Genomic DNA, 16,430 nt, shown 5'->3' with positions numbered 1-16,430 from the left:
GGGGTCGTGCGGCTTTGCCTTCCCGCCTGGGCCGTGGCCGGTCTCCTGGCTGTGCCCAGCCCAGCGTCCCCTTCTTCCAGGAGGGGCTGTGAACCCAGGTGGCGAGGAGTGCGTGGCGAGGAACCGGGGGCCCAGTGGGGAGCGGGGTTCCCTCTGCTGTATGCCACGGCCACCCTGCAGCTCACTGGCTTGTCCTGTCCTGAGGCTCTTGTGTCAAATGCTGCTTTTAAAAAAAATTTGTTTTAACGTTTATTATTTTTGAGAGAGACAGAGCGTGAGCAGGGGAGGGGCAGAGAGAGAGGGAGACGCAGAACCCGAAGCAGGCTCCAGGCTCCGAGCTGTCAGCACAGAGCCCGAGGTGGGGCTCGAACCCACGGATTGTGAGATCATGACCTGAGCCGAAGTCGGACGCTTAACTGACTGAGCCACCCAGGCGCCCCAAATGCTGCTTTTTTAAGTGGAGCCTCTCCTGACTTTCCTGGGCCCTCCTGGCGACGGGGCCCCTCTCTCAGGGAAGAGCCACGTGCTCTGCCTGGTGGGCTCTGTGCGCCTAGAGGCTGAGCTCCCGCAGTGCTGGGGAGGCCTCCCGGCCCCTCCTCCCTCTGCCTCAGCCTCGGTCTGTCCTTGCTATGCTGGGGTTGAGGGTTCGAGCCGTAGCCTGCAAGTGAGAACGTGTGGCTCGAGGCCTTGGTCTTGCTGCCCGCTTGCTCGGTAAGAGTGGGGGTGTGTGTGGTGTGTGTGTGTCATTTGTGTGTGTGTGTGTGATGCATGTGAATGTTGGGACGTGGGGTGTGTGCACTGTGCGTGTTCCTGGGTGTGGTGTGGTGTGTACGTGTGTGCGTGTGGTGCACGTGAAGAAGCTCTCAGCTCCAGAGTCACAGTTTTGGGTTCTGGGCTCACGGTGTCGCGTCTGTGGCCTTGGCCAGTTCACCTCTGAGCTGGCTCTTTGTGTGTGGGGTGTGATGACGGAAGCCACCTGGGGGCTTGTGCGAATCCACCGAGGATGGGGTTGAGTTGCTGCGACAGCGCCTGGGACGCTGAGCACGGCCGTCGCTGTCACGGAGGTGACTGCTGGGTGCCCGCGTGAGCCGCTGCGGGCCTCTTGCCTCGGTTCCCCTCCCGGTTGCCGGCGTGGGACTGGCCTGCACCTATCATCTCCCGAGAGCCGATGGGGCGTATGTGAAACCTCCCAGATGGGGACAGGTGCTTTCCCAGCGAGGACCTGGAGGCCACGTCAGCCTCTGTCGGGAGAGCGGGTCTGACGGCTGGCGAGGGGCCCGCGGGAGCCCCAGGTCCTGGGTCGCCTGGGCCAGCTCCGCGAGGCGCGGCTTCGGATGCTGGGCTCTTGCTGTTTCTGGACGGGTCCCACTGTAACGTGTCGATGGCTCCCGGCTCCAGGACACCCGGGGCGCATTTGACAGGGTGGTGGGTTGAACGCACGTGCTCTCCTCTGCTTCCTCTTACGACCTCGCTGCGTGACGATCCCGGGGTAGACACGGCGTAGACCGCAGACCAAGGAGTAGACCTGGGGTTGCAGGTGCCCGCGGATTCCCGGTGATCGGGTGCGGTGGTTGAGTGTCGTCCGCCGGCTTAGCTGGCGGGAGAGCCCGAGTGCCGGCAGCGGGAGGGCTGCGGGTGCACAAACCGGTTCCAGCCGAAGGGCTCCGGCCGTGGGGTGCGCCCCTCAGAGGGTGGCAGCCACGATGGGATAGACGGCGGGAGGCCGTTGCAGAGACGTGTTTCTTGGGGGAACTTGATCGGGGAGGCTGTGGATGTGGGCACGCCGAGCACAGCGTAGGCTGAGCTGCGGTGCCCTATGGGAAACGAGGGTCCCGTGAAAGCCACGCCCTTGAAATGGAGGTTCCCCGCCCCCACCCCTGCTTGGCTCCCGGCATGCAGGTGGTCCCTCGGGACAGAGAGTAGAGGCATCTCCTCTGGAGACATTGACCCCACAGATGACCGTGAGAATCTGCACGTGCTCAGCTGGGAGAGCCCCCGGGTGGGGCTGCCGCCGCAGACACGGGAATCCCCATCAGCAGGCCCTGCCCCCCGCATGGCTGCGTCTGGATCATTCTTACCTGCCGTTGGACTCGAGCTCACCGAGTCTTCAAGTCTCCAAGATGAAGGACAGAGACCTGTAAAAACCAACAGCGGAAAAAGGAGCTTGGAGGAATCCAGGGCGATGTATAGAGCGGTAGAAAACCTAAAACAGCAGAGCCCCACCCGCATCGTGACCCTCCAGAGCCACCCTGGAGAGCGGAGACAGAGGAGCCTTCCCGGAAGAAAGCGACGGCACCAGGCGGGAGCACGGACAGATCACTAAGGGGCTCTTGGGAAGCTGAGATTTTGAAAACTCAGTTGTGAGCTTTGCATGGTCAAGCGGAGGAAGTAGCCCGGGAAGTAGAAGAAAATTTTTTGCAAAATGATGGCAAATAGGAGCAAAAAATAAGAAAATTGGAAGTTGTCAGGGGTGCCTGGGTGGCTCAGTCGGTTAAGCATCCGACTCTTGATTTTGCCTCAGGTCATGGTCTCATGATTTGTGGGTTCAAACCCCATGTTGGGCCCCACACTGACAGCGCGGAGCCTGCCAGGGATTCTCTCTCTCTCTCCCTCTCTCTCTCTCTGCCTCTTTCTCACGCTCTATGTCTCTCAAAATAAATAAGCCAAAAAAAAAAAAAAAAGGTAAGATCTTGGAGTTCCAGAAAAAGAACAGTGTATGTAAGAGAGAAGACTATGGAAACTGGGATGTCCAGAGCTTGAGGGCATGAGCTGGAGAGCCCCCGAGTGTCTGATACGACGAGTGGGTGAAAGCAGGCTGGAGGCCCTGTGGAGTCTCAGCAGGAAGAGGAGGCCTTAGTCTCCAGAGCCAGAACGGCAGGTTCAAAGGCGTGGGACCCAGGAACTCAACGTTCTCACCGTGCTGTCTGTCGCACGTCTGGGGCAAACGCTCTCCAGCTCGGAATTCTGTGCGCAGCCAAGCTTCCGGTCATGAGCAAGGTGGGCACGGATGCTTGTCCTGCTCGGTCCCCAACTCAGGCAGCAGCCGGAGGCGGGCTCAGCCAGTGCGTGGGAAGACAGCAGGGAGGGCACACGGATTAAGGACGAGGTGCACCGGCCCGAGGAGATCCAGGAGGACGCTCGTGGAGAGCGGAGGGGGCAGCGGAATTGGCAGGACTGAGAGCGTCCCAGAGGGCTCGCCACAGAGTCCCGGAAAGAATCACCAATGGCTACGGGGAAAGCGAAGCAAGCAAGCGAAGGCAGTGATTTACTCTGGGAAAGTCGACGTCCTGTGTAAGAAAGTCAGTGTGACCATGGTACAGTGTGTGTCGAACAGAACACTCAGTTAAACTCTAGGGAAGCCCGGAAATCATGCCGCGGCCACACTGGGAGGAGGGAAGCTTGTGAGTGAACTTGGCCAGGGCCTGTCCTCATCAGTTGAAAATCAGTAGACCCTGGAAATCACACAGATCGTGAGAGGGCTGTCTGAGCACATTGGACGTTTGAGGGTAAAAGAACCAGCCGAGGGTTTGCTCTCGGTGGGACTGGGGCCGGGAGGAGAACTGGATTTTCTGTTACTCGTCTTCCGGTGTCCTGTGACTTTTTAGACCAGCGTGCGTCTGACCTTCGGAAGCGATAAGAGTGACAATAAAAGAAGGCCCCGGTGGTTTGGGGCCCAGGCCCGATCGGTTCTCACCAGAGTGCCGGTTCCTTCTGTCCCCAGAGTTCCGGTGGGAACTTTGATGGGCTCCACCCCCCGCGTTGTGACAGGCGGGCCCTCGATTCCTGGGGAGTCCCGCCCACAATGCCAGACACTTCCTAGGGGTCTGGCCCCAGAGGTCCAGCGTCAGAGTGCACCTCTGCCGTGCGAGCCGCGGTTTGGCTGGGATCAGCAGAAGCGCTTCTGGAAAGGATCGCATCCAGTTGGCTTGAAAATGGAGCTGTTGGGAAGCGTGTGGCTCGTGTCACTCCCCGGGAAGGCCACGCCGCCCGGCCGGCCCTCCCGGGTGTCTGGTCTGGAAGCCTGGCTCTCCTCTGCCTCACCTTGGGTCTGCTGGCCGTCAGCCTGCCCCTGCTACGGGGCTCCTCGCGTGCTCGCCTCCCTCACAGGCCTCAGACCACAGGAGGACGGTTAGGGGTGCCGAGGCCCCACCCCACCCCTGCCTGCGCTCGTCGATTTTGGCCCGGTGGCTGCCGGAGCGGAGCAGTGCCTTCTCCCCCGTTTCCCTGCAGGCTACAGGCTGGGCTTCAACAGGGCTGGCTTTGCCCTCGTGTCTGCTGGGCGTGCTCGGAGGCCACGGTGGTGGAGGGGGGGATTCCGTGGCCTTATTGGTGCAGGAGTGAGCTGTAGCTGTCGCCCAGGGCGTGGTTTCGACAAGAGGGGCCTGACAGCTTGTGTCCCTTGTCGGGACGAGGGTGGCCTGGGTGGGCAGGAGGCCGTGCAGTGTCCTCGTGTGTGAGTGGCCCTGGTGAGTGGAGCCTGTCGTGGTGCTGGGAGCTCGGAGAGATCTTCATTTGCCTTGAGGTTCTCTGGCCTGGAGGAGGTCACCTTGTGGCCCTGACCCCGACCACCCCGTGAAGAAGAGAGGGGTGTTGCCCTGTTTTTCCAGGGAGGAGGGGCAGGGACTCCCCGGGCCGGCTCTCCGTGCAGGCTTCTTGAATGAATAGAGGGACATGTGGGGGAATAGCCCTCGGGTGGCCACCACCAGATCCCAAGTGAGGACTGTGGGCTAATCCCTTGTGGGAGACACGTGGCTCCACTGAGGGGGTGTCCCAGAGCGGGGGAAGGCACTCCGAGCTGGGGTGCCCAGGCCGGGAGGGTCTCAGGGGAGAGCCCACCTGGGTCTGGAGGACATGTGGGTGAAGACCAGTCCCGTTTCCCAGGTGGGTGGGGGCGACTTTAGAGCGGCTTCGTTCCATCGTCCAGGCCCGTGTGCTTACTCAGCACCTCGCCTGTGTCGGGAGCCGTGTTAGGAGTGTGATGGGAGTGTGGTCGGTGGAGTAATGACCCCTGAAGTATCCACGTCCTAATCCGCGAACCTGTGGGTATTTCGCCTTACGTGGAGGGGGAGGATGGAGGTTGCCAGAGCTGCCCTTCGGGTGGGAGATAGTCCTGGATTATCTGAGGGAGCTCCGTGTGTGCACAGGGATGCCTGGCAGAGGAGGCAGGAGGCGGGGTTAAGCAGTGTGGCTCCAGCTGGACAGGGCGAGCAATGACGTCCTGATTTGAGCCCAGCAAGGCCTGTGTTGGCCTTCTGACCTCCGGAGTTGTGGGACGGTAGCTGTCGTTTGAAGCCACGGCAGCCGTAGAAACTAATACATAACTAAGACGTGTTCTCAGTCCTCGCAAGACCGCCGGTCGCACCAGGGCACCAGGTGTAGTAGGACAGAGGGACAGGGTGCCGTGGGGTTGGGGGACGGCTGCAGATGAGATAGGGGTGTCCGAGAAGGCTTCTGGGACCAGTGGCCCAAACGAAGACCAAGTCTAGGCTGGTCAGGCAGAAGGGCAGCCTGGTGAAGCTGGGGCCACGAGGGTGCTGAGCTCTGGCGGGGGGGGGGGGGGGGCTGGAAGGCCCGGCCACAGCCCGGAGTGCCAGGGGGTAGAGGGAGGAGAAGGGCCCAGGGGGGCCGCTCCCCAGGAGCCGAGAGCCACGGGGACACGGCAGGTGGAAGGGTCACTGCAGCCGTGGTGGCCGGGAAAGTGGGTGGAGGGGCCTGCTGGGCTCCTGCTGACGTCCGGGGCCCTGCTGGGTGGTGGGACCTCCGGTGGTGGCAGTGGACATGGAGAGGACGGCAGCAGGGAGAGGCATGCGTGCCACTGGTGCCCGGCCGGACCCTTGTGGACGGTAGAGCCTGAGTTTGGTCTTCGGGAAGGGGCTTATGAGAGGGGTGTCTGGAACCACGTGTGACTGGCCAGTGTCGTCGTTGCCGTCCTCTCTAGCTGGGGTTTCCTGTGACCGTTCCGTCCCCTCTTGCCAGCTGGCTCTGGCCCTGGAGAGGCCAGGGTCTGCCCGCTGACCGTGTCCTATGTGCCGGGAGGCGTGCAGCGTGGCCCCCCGTAGCTGGTGCTGAGGCCTAGGAAAGGCCAGGCCCAGTTGCTTGACCGGGAAGTGGACGAGGAGGGGCTGGAGGGGCCCCTGGGGACAGGCCAGCGGGGAGGCAGGTGCAGGGCCTCCTCCGGCTCCAAGGTGGCCAGCCTTCCCGAGTCGGTATTTACGGAGGCGGGATGGGGCTTCGGGGACTGATTCGTCAGTGTTAACGTGCGGAGAACGTCTGTCCGGGTCCTGGCCTGTGGGGGCACTAAAAACGGGTCCTGAAGATGTCACTGGGAGAGGCCCGTTTTGGGAACTCTGCCCACACTGATTTCTAAGGGCGTGGACTCCCCGGTGCAGGTGCCCTGGGCTGTCGGGTGAACGGGCCTCTCACCAGGAGGAATGGGGTGGATGCCACACACCGGCTGTGTGACCTGGGGCACGGTTTGGCCTCAGGTTCCTCATCCGTAGGTGGGGGTGATGGTCCCCCCCCTTTCGGGTTGGTGGGAGGATCTTGTGGGTTAAGAGGTGAAGTTACTTCTGTGTGAATTTAAAAAGCCACCGCGCTGTTTTCTTCAGTGCCTTTGCTCCGAAGCTGCTTCCTCTGGGAAGTCTTCCTTGACCAAGCTGTCCTCTTCTGATCACTTAGCAGCCAGCGTTTGTCCGTCCCTTCAGAAGATGTGAATTCAGCACGGCCAGGTGCCGGCTCTCCTGGTGCAGCAAAGCTCCTGTGTCTTTATGGTGGGGGGGGGGGGGCCTTAAAGGAACGCGCAGACTGTCCCGGGGCGTGGCGCGGCACGGGGATGGGGGCCATGTGGGAGCGTTAGACGTGGCCGGTCAGGGAGCCCTCACCCCCGGAGGACCTGCGGGAGGGAGGAAGGGGCTGCAGGCAGGCGCCTTGCAGGTGCAGACGGTGGGGTGGGCTTGGCACGCTCCGACCTGCCAGGAGGCCAGTAGGAGCTCAGTGGACCGAGAGAGGGGGTGGAAGGGGGCACAGAGTGCCAAGGGCAGGCCTGCAGGCCGTGGGGAAGACTTTACCCCGAGGAGAAGGGAGGCCCCCCCGGAGGGCCTTGGCGGTGGTGGGGGGGGGGGTGCCGTCTGACATCCAGGCTGGAATGGTCGTTCTCCTTTGTTGAGCAGGGGGAGGGTGGGAGCCAGCCCAGGTGAGTGGGGCCGAAGCAGAGAGCGATGGGGACTCTGGAGGTGCCCCCGGGGGCGAAGGGCCAGCTCTTCACTCACCTTGGTGGCAGAACCCGAGGGGCGCAGAGGCCCGAGCAGGGGCCACAGGCGGGCTGGCCGTCTGCTGCGGGGCCGCCCGTCCCGGGGAGGCGACGGGCGGCGGGTGTTCCTGGGTTGACAGACGGGCGTGGGGGTGCGTGTGGGGCTGGCTTCGGTGGGGGGACGGCATGAGGCCCTCTGGGGAGTGCAGGCAGGGGTGTGAGGCAGTGCTCTCGGCAGTCAGCGTTTCAGGGTGGGGGGATGGGGAACGGGCAGCAGGCCGATTCCGCCAGAGTAAGACGACCACGGTCTTGAGGAGAGGCACCGGCCCGCTGTGTTTGTTTCTTCTGAGAGGTCAGGTGGGATCGTGATGGGATAGCCTTGGGCTCGCCGGGGACCCGGAGCTGAGAGCCTGTGCAGAGTGGGGTCCGCACACGGGGGCCAGAAGAGGCACCCGGAGCCACCTTTCTCCCAGGGGTTACCCCGTCCGTGCTGGCGCTCTTGCTTGCCTGTCCTGCCTGTTCCTGGGCGTCCTGCTCACCGGGGCTCTGCCCTTGGTGGCCACGTGTGTGGTCTTGGGCAGCAGGTGCGGCCTGGGGAGCGGGGCTGGCCCCCGGGCTTCCTCTGAGCACCGCTCCCTGGGCTTCTCTCCCTCCAGGCACCAGCTTGCTGCAGGAGGTGGTCTACTTGGTGAGCCAGGGGGCCGACCCTGATGAGATCGGCTTGATGAACATCGATGAGCAGCTCCCGGTCCTGGAGTACCCGCAGCCGGGCCTGGACATCATCAAGGTACTCTCTGGGCCAGCAGCGCCCAGGCCCTGGGGCTCCCTGGGGTCCCCGAGTGATAGTTGCTCCTGAGGGGCTCAGGGGGCCCATGGCTGGGGGGAGAGGGGACAGCCAGGACAGACTGGGGCCCGAGCCCGAGGTAGGCAGTGACGGTGAGGTTGGAGCGGTGGGTGTCGTGGGTGACTTCGAGGTAGAAAGGGGGCTCCCCAGCGTGGCTCACCCCGTCTGTCGGGGGAGTGGAGGAGGTAGCCCGAAGTCCAGTCTATCCTAGTGCTCCGATGGAGCCTCCCTTCCTGTCCGTCACCTCTCAGCCCAGACCACGGTTCCTGCGTGGACTGCCCGTCCGTTCTCCCTCCAGACGAGCGTTCTGAAATACAGCTCCGAGGGTGCACCCCGCCCTCCTCTCACTGCTCTCCGGGTACGGTCCAGAGTCCTGTGGGAGCCGGTCTCTGCCTGCACCCCGGCCTCCAGTGCTCACGCAGCTGCCCCGGGGCGTCTGCACCCCAGTGTTGGCCACACGGATCCAACCCGTGTCGACTCCTCCGTGGAGCCCTTCTGTAGTGCCGTGCCCACCACCTGCGGAGCCCTGCCTTTGACCCTGGCGTGCAGCCGAGGCCAAAACGGACACGGCTGTCGTGACCCTCCGAGAATTTGCATTCTAGCGAGGGAGACCAGAGGGGAGGAAGAGCAAGAACCTGGGGTTTAATGGCGATACCGTATAGGGCACAAGGCGGGACAGCACACAGGACGGCAGGCGCCTCTCGGGGATGGCTGAGTAAGGTCCCAAGAGGGGAGCCACGCGGGCACGCTGGGACGGGCAGCAGGGAGCGTGGGCCTGGCACGTTCCGGGAGCAGCAGGAGGGCCCGATGCTGATGTGACTGGTCCAGCAGGCGCCCCTGGGCACCTCGGCCTCCTGCTTCCTCTCTGCCCTTCACGGCCCGGGCAGGCCCTCTGAGCAAGCCCCTGTGCCAGCGATAGCTTGGCTCGCACTGTGGGTGCCCGAGGACAGGGACCGCGTCTCGCCCGGTCTGGAGGGCGGCCAGATGTCGGGTGAGGAGCTTGTCAGGGGCGCTGCTGGTCCTGGGGCGGGCGAGCAGCCGTGTGTCCTCTGACGCTGTCCCCCCGACCCTCTGCAGGAGCTGACGTCGCCTCGCCTCATCAAGAGTCACCTCCCCTACCGCTTCCTGCCCTCCGATCTCCACAATGGCGATTCTAAGGTAACCCTCCTGCCCCCACTCCCCGGCGGAGCCCCCAGCAAGCAGAGACCGTCCCGCAGGGCTCAGGTCCCAGTCCTGAGTTCCCAGAGGCCCAGGCGTGCTAGGACGCGGTGGAGGCCAGCTTTGGGCTCCCGTCCCTGGCGTTTTATCCGTGGTTCTCATTTAGGCTCTTCCTCGCAGCGGAACGTGGGCGTGACCCGCCTGGGTCCGGCCTTGGTCCCGTGGGGCCGAGGACCCACGGCCGCGTTCACGGTCTCTGACTTTCCTCACTTTCTTGGTGTGCTCGGTTCGAGACGCTTCTGATTCTCATCGGCAGGGTCCGGACCGGCCTGCTTCTGTCCTCCAGTCCCTTTGGAGTCATGGTGCGGGACGGGAATGTAACACGGATGCCCGTTGCAGGGGGAGGGTGTCCTCGGCTGGAGCGGGGCTGGTCTTGGGGTGGGGGGTGGGGCGTCTGCGCGGTGGCTCCGAGGAGCAGCGACCGAGCCGCCCCTCCCTCCCGCCGCAGGTCATATACATGGCTCGGAACCCCAAGGACCTGGTGGTGTCCTACTACCAGTTCCACCGTTCCCTGCGGACCATGAGCTACCGGGGCACTTTCCAGGAGTTCTGCCGGAGGTTCGCGAACGACAAGCGTAAGTGTGTCGGCCGGCGCCATCAGTGGCTCCCTCGTTGCCCGTGCGTGCGTGTGCCTCGTGCACGATGCCCCCGGTCCCCACGATAACCGCGTGGGTTGGGCCTGCTTTCCTGCCCACGGGCGGAGGAGCGGGGCCGGGGTGGGGGAAGCTCCCCAGGGCGGCAGCCGGGGCTTCCAGCTCAGAACCCCGTCTCTCTGAGCACGTCGTTGGCGTCCCGAGAACTTCCCCAGGTAAAAGCGCTTCTCTTCCTGCCGGGATTTTGAACAGTAGAAACGGAGGCCCAGATAGTCCTGCTGTCGGGGACAGAGGCCCGAGCGGGGGCTGCGGCTTCGTGGACCTTCAGCTGCCCCGGAGGATGGGGCAGGCAGGCTTGGGCCCCCAGCTCCCGGCTGTGTGACCGGGGTCTGCTTGGGGTTAAGGGCAGGCCGTGCTCTGTACAGGAGCTCGTCTGGGCAGGGAGGAGTCAAGCTGGGGGGCCCGGCTTGCCAGGGGCCCTTCTGTACGTCTCCCCCCGCTCCCCGGGGCGGGAGAGCCCGGGCCACACCCACTGCACTGGGGCCTTGTCCGTGGAGTCGGCAGCCCCTGCCCGAGGTGGCTCTCCTGTTGCCATCCGTGGCCTCTCGGGGGACCCTTCTGGGCCCAAGAGCGGGAGTTGAGTGCGGGTTTGCACCCGGAAGGCTGCAGATGGGCCACGTCAGTACTTCCGTTAGATCCGGGCCCAGACGATTCCATGCCCGAGTCTGAAGATACACTTCTCATTTTATTTCCCGTCTCCCGTCTCAGCGCTCAGCCTCGCTGTCCGCTGGTGCGGCCCAGTCGGAGGTTCCGCACTGAGGTTATGGGACAAGACCAGGGTGAGGTGCACGGGGGAAATCAGGAATGTCGTGTCCCAAATAAGTCCCGGGCAGCTGAACCGGAGCTCCCTCACAAGCCTCTTGGAAGGCCGGCCCCTCACGGGTGCAGTGGAGCACACGTGGCCCTCGGTGCCCGGAGCCTGGAGCCCAGAGCTGCTCGGAATCTGCTCCAGCTCTGCTGGGGGTGGGCGCGGGGGAGGTGGCCACTGCACTTGCCCCAAAGTCCCTGGAGTCCACGAAAGACCCTCTGCCCAGCCTCCTCCCCCACCCCCCCGGCCTGCCTGCCGTCTGGCTCAGGTCCTTACGGTCTGCCAGGCGTTTGGAGTAAGCCATTTAGTGTGGTTTCCAAACCACGTCCTTAAGTCCCAGCATGTTCCGCTGCCTCTAGAGAAGCAGCCACCCGCATGACGACAGCGTCCCGTGGACAGGCGTCCACCAGCTTCTGACTGCCACCTGGTGTCGGTCTTAAATTAGCTCCTGCTTGGGCCAGGGCGGTTAGAAGTTACCCCGATACAGGCGTTCCCGAGTTTTAAAGGTCACGGCACGGCCCGACACTGCAGTTCAAGGCCACACACAGTTGCTGCCATCCCACCAGCGTCTCCCGCCACGTGTACTTAGCCCCCCCCCCCCACGTCCTCTTTGTTCTCCCATTGCTGGCAGCCAGCGCACCTCATCTGGGGCCCTCGGAGGCTTGCGCTGTCCTCTCTGTGTGAGGTTCCAAAGAATTTGAAGAATACAGTGCAGAAGAAGCCGTGGCCGGGCACCGTTTGCTAATAGAGTGACCTTAGACGACCTGCTTCCAGAGCCCTGCGTACGGGTGTTGAGGCTTGTGCACTCGGGGTGGGGTGCCTGGGGCCGCATGCCAGGTGACGGAGCGTGGAGGCCCGTCCCGCGGGCAGGGTCACTCACACAGAGTGGGGAGAGCGAGCTACTCTTCTCCCAGCTGATCTGCTTGGATGAGCACGTTGACTTCCGGGAACGGAGGGAACACGGTGGGGGGAGGCAGAGAGGTACCCTGGCGGAGCTTCCTTCCCAGGGTGGCACAGCCCGAGTGGGAAAAGCAGTGTCCCCGCCGTCGGGGTCTGTCCCCTCTCTGCACCTGCTAACCAGGGCCGGGAGAGACACAGGCATGTGCCGTCCTTGTGATCATCGGCCCTGTGTGAGTGACCGCTGTCCCCATCTCTCACTGTCCCTGCCACCTGTTCTTATGTGCAGTGACCACTGTCCTCACCGTCCCCACGTCACCCCTCCTGTTCAGTCCCCACCTCACCCCCCATGGGCATTGCTTGCCTGTTCTGCAACTTTTCTCACACAGCCCCTTGGGATGACAGGGATTTTTCTTGCCTTCTCTGTTCATGACTGTTGGACTCCTGCTCTGTCCCCGGACTCAGGTCACCTGAACTGTGTGCCAGCGCGGGCAGTGACCCGGGAGGCGGGTTCTCCTCTCGGGGCCCCCGTGCTTATTATTAGCCCGTTGGTGAGTTGGTCCTTGTTCCCTTCTCTGGACTCTGCCTCGTCCTCTCAAGTGGGAAGGCTGGCCTGCCTTTTAAGGCCGGCCTGCTGTGTATGGGGTGGGCGGGATGTGCCGGGCTGGCCGTGGGAGGCGTGCCGGGGGGACCCCGGGCCCAGCAGCTAGACCTCTGCAGTGAGGAGACCGAGGCCCTAGCGGGCTAGGATTTAACCCACGGTGGGTCCCTAACAAGGCCTTTTGGCTGAATCCATGTTCGCTTTGTTCTGTCATCTCTGCCTCTGACCCCGACCCCTGCCGGAGCCCCTGGGAAAAGCCCAAGCTTTTCCCTTGGGATCTGGGCCTTCGGGCCACCCCTCAGTGAAGTGACCCCTGACGGACTCCAGCTCCCTCCGGACGCTCTTCAAGTGTGGGGCCGGGCTGCTGCTGTGCTGCCACCTGCTGGCGAGACGGCAGACTGACGTCATGGCCCCGGGCTGGCTGGGCATGGCAGGAATGGGTTTTCCCAGCCTGTCACGCACTTAAATCCATGAGGTTTTCTGCAACGTGGGGGGTGGAGGCTGCATTCCTGCTTGAGGTGTGACTCTGACAGGGACAGGAGCAGTCCCCTGCCAACCCCTGGCCTCCGTGTCCCTCGGCAGTCCCAGTCTGCGCGGGACCAGAGGGAACAAGTCGGTGCTTTCCCCCCAACAGGCCCTGGGGCCGCGAGCATTACGTGGGTGTTCTCGCCGTGCTGGCTGCTGGCTGCCCTATAGGTCCTGTTGTCACCCCGCTTGTGGAGGACGAGGCTCAGAAAGGCTAAGCGGCCTGCCCCGGTCACACGGCCGGCGTGGGATCTGAGAGGCCGGGCCGCCTCACCTGGGGCATTCCTTTGCCATTCCGCTGTGCCCCCTCTGTCCCGTCTGACCTTGTGCTCTGAGCCACCTTGATGGCCTTCCTGTCCTTACACCTTTAAGTCCATTCACAGCCCTAATGCACCCTCCCGGGTCTGTCCCCACGGGGGACGGGGCCCCTCGTGTCACAGTGCCTCCCTCCCAGTGTCGGTCACTCGTATCTTCGCCGCCAGTCTTCTTGGTGACTCCAGACAGGCTGGGAGCAATTTGAGCCCAAGAAGCGGGATCCACGGGCCCAGTGTTTGTGGGATGGATGGGCACCCGGGGGGGGGGGGGGGCGGGGGCGGAGCAGGGCTACGGGCAGTGTGGCCAGCGCTCCTGGCTGGCGCCTAGCACCCGGCCGGGCTGCTCCTTGGTGCCTGGCAGGGCCCCGAGTTCTCTGGCTGAGGCCTTCCTCCATTTAACACGGAAGGCCCCCGGGAAGACTCGTCTCGCTGAGGGAGCGGGTGAGGATCCGTGGTGTTTATACAGAACATTTCGAAGCAGTGGGGCCGCACGGACTGGCAGCTGCCCCCCACCTGCCCATGTGGCAAACCAAAGCCCTGAGGGGTGTGGAAAGTGCGGGGGCTGTGGTGTGGGGCGTGGGCCTCGTGTGTCAGCGCACGCCGCCCCTCCTGCTCCCGGCGACTTCCTGGTTCTGCCCGGCATTGTGCCCGTGGCCCTCTTGGCCTGGCGGGGCCTCACGCTCGGCTCTTAGAGCTGCCTGTACTTTGTCCTGCCCCCGGCGGAACCGACCGGCCCCGTGTCTCCGTCGCGCCGGGCGTGGCTCCCTTCCTGGTGACCTCGTGTTAAACAGAAACTCGTGGGAGCCCGGTAGCGTCCTTCCCGCTGCTGAGCAGAGGCTTTGCCCCTGGTGGTCAGGTCTTCAGGGCGTCCGGGGGTGGGGGAGGGGAGGGGCCGAGGACCGTTGGCAGGAGACACTGGCACACAAAGCCGGGGGTCTGGGACTCGAGAAGGGGCTCACCTGGGGTACTGCCCCCGGAGCTGAGAGCTCGTTCTCCCCTTCCTGGACCACAGCTGTTGGCCAGTAAGAGCGGAACCTCCCGGAAGGCAGGGAGCCAGGCCACCCCACTTGTGCACGTTGGTTCCCCCTGGGCTGTGATTTCACCTGTCCCCTTGTCTCCGCAGTGGGTTACGGCTCCTGGTTTGAGCACGTGCAGGAGTTCTGGGAACACCGCATGGACTCGAACGTGCTTTTCCTCAAGTATGAAGACATGCACCGGGTGAGTGCTGGGCGGGCAGCTGCCGCGGGCTTGGCGCCTTCCGCCCCTGGGCTCCTGCCGCAGGAGCCCGCCTGCCCCTTGAATGCCGTGGCGGCCGTGACCGGAGCGTGCGGCCCGGCCTCTCCGAGACCCCCAGCTTCTGGGCGAAGGGACTCCCGTGTTCCAGGTGTGCCCGGAATCCTGGCGGCCGGTCTCCAGGCTGCGCTGGCACGTGGGACCCTGCCCTCGTCCCCCAGGCCCGGGCCCCAAGGGCAGTTTCTGGGTTGGACGGTGTGCACTTCAGAAAGCCCCGTCCGTGATTTGCCTGCCGTGGCCGGGGGAGCAGGGTGACGGCCAGACTCGCCCTGCTGCCTCCTGGCACCCGCTCCACAGGTGACTGGGGGAGAAGGGCTGAGACGGCAGAGCCCGAATGTCTCGTCTCTCGTGGCCTGATTGCCTCAGAGGGGCAGCGCTCAGATGGCTGACACGGCGGCTCCCAGGGCGAGGGCTTCTGAGTGCCCGACACCGGGTGTGGAGGAGGAAATGGCATTAGGTGGTTGTTGCCTGAACGTTCCGGGCTCCGCCGTGGTGGGGGAGCAGTTGAAGGCGAGATGTGCCTGTGCCCTGGAGGGCTCGCCGAACGGAAGGAGGGCCGGCCGTGTCACGTGTCACGTAGTCATGTGTCGCATCATCGCTTCCATTAACGTTTTTAACGGCCTTACCGTGTGCTGAGTTTTATCGAAAGTTCTTTGCACGTGCGTTGGCTCACTTAATTCTAGAACGCCGTTATCCTCTCTGCTGGGGCCGCATCGTCTCTGGAGGGACGTTTGGACGGCTCCCCTTTTTTAGGACGGACGAAAGGCGAGCCTGCCCTAAGCCCCTTCCCTCTCTGGCTCCTCTGCTCCGCTTTGCCGCAGGTCCCCTCACAGTTGTCACCCCTCCTGAGCCCGCTCTGGCTGGGCTCGCCCCTGTACCCCCACGCTGCTCTGTCAGGGTCACCTGTGGCCGCCACACAGCTCAGTCCCGCGGTCTCCGTCCACGTTGTCCCGCGTGACCTCCTGGCAGCAGGTGACAGGCGTTCGCCCCCTCCCCCTGGCACTCAGGACGCCCCACGGTCCCACGTCCCTGGCTGCTGTCTTCCCGGGTGCTCGGTGGTACGCCCGGGCCTCGGGCCTCAGGCTGGGCTCTTGTCTCTTGCCATCCCTGCTACCTCCCCTGGTGACTGCCCGCCAGACATGGACCCTCCCCGCCCTCGCTCTCCACTGGCCACCCCTGCACCTTTCTCCCTGAAGGGCTGCCTGGGGAGTCTCACCAGAGTGCAGGTTTCCCCTCAAATCCTCCACAGCTCCTCTGTGCGAGATCGTGGTGGCCAGGTCCATCTGTGTCCCTGAGGTGAAAGTCATGAGTCACCCTTAACTTCTGACTTCGTCTCGCACCTCGTGTCCCTCTTCCCAATCCCGTGGCCTCTCTTTTCCCAATATGCCCCTATCTGACCACTCGGCCCCCAGTCTCCGTGGTCCAGGTCAGCATCACTCCAGCCTAGGTCATCACTCGTGCGGCCTCCCGGGTGGCCTCCCTGTGTCCCCCAGGCCCACGCCCTGTGTGACTGCAGCACGGCGGCTGCCCTGACGGTGCGCACGCCGGTCAGATTGTGCTCCTCCGGCCACACGTCGCTCTGAGAGCAGGTCAGGTCTCACTCAGCGGCCCGGTGCCTGGGCGTCTGGCTCCACACTGGCTGCTTGTTCTTGCCACCTGCGGGGCCGGCTTCTGTTTCAGGGGCTTTGTTTGCTGTGGCCCTGCCTGGAACGTCCGATCCCCCACCTGCGTGGGTCGCTCCCTCACTTCTTTGGGTCTCTGTTGCCATTGGTGACGCTTCCCCTGATGCCCGCTTGAATCGGCCCCTCCCCATCCACAGCGTCCGCCCTTTCGCCCCGTGCTTTGTCACCTGTGTCTGTGTTTTGCTCACCGTCTCCCCTACCAGAGTGAGCTCCACCGGGGCTGGGAGTTTCGGTGCCTATTTCTGCTTTTACGTCCGTGCCTGATGCGTGACAGTTCTCAGGACGCATTTGTAGATGGATACGTGGCCTTCGCGGCAGAAGCCCTTCCTCCTTGTTAAGAAGCCAG

At 63.9% G+C, this 16,430-nt stretch overlaps 1 protein-coding gene across 2 annotated transcripts in view; it reads left to right on the top strand.

The window, feature by feature from the left end:
• SULT4A1 (sulfotransferase family 4A member 1) overlaps positions 1 to 16,430 on the top strand; it is a 33,477-nt gene that overhangs the window by 8,794 nt on the left and 8,253 nt on the right. For both annotated transcript variants that reach the window (XR_003424175.2, XM_027070518.2), the window contains exons 2-5: positions 7,906 to 8,036; positions 9,171 to 9,251; positions 9,760 to 9,886; positions 14,233 to 14,327. Coding sequence is in view for 1 of the 2 variants with exons in the window: in XM_027070518.2 (XP_026926319.1) it covers positions 7,906 to 8,036; positions 9,171 to 9,251; positions 9,760 to 9,886; positions 14,233 to 14,327 (434 nt within the window). In the remaining variant the exon portion in view is untranslated. The remainder of the gene's footprint in view (positions 1 to 7,905; positions 8,037 to 9,170; positions 9,252 to 9,759; positions 9,887 to 14,232; positions 14,328 to 16,430) is intronic.

The sequence above is a fragment of the Acinonyx jubatus genome, chromosome B4, assembly GCF_027475565.1.
Source record: "Acinonyx jubatus isolate Ajub_Pintada_27869175 chromosome B4, VMU_Ajub_asm_v1.0, whole genome shotgun sequence".
Taxonomy (NCBI): domain Eukaryota; kingdom Metazoa; phylum Chordata; class Mammalia; order Carnivora; family Felidae; genus Acinonyx; species Acinonyx jubatus.
Note: the sequence above shows the minus strand (reverse complement) of the source record. Positions and strands in the feature narration are given on the sequence as shown.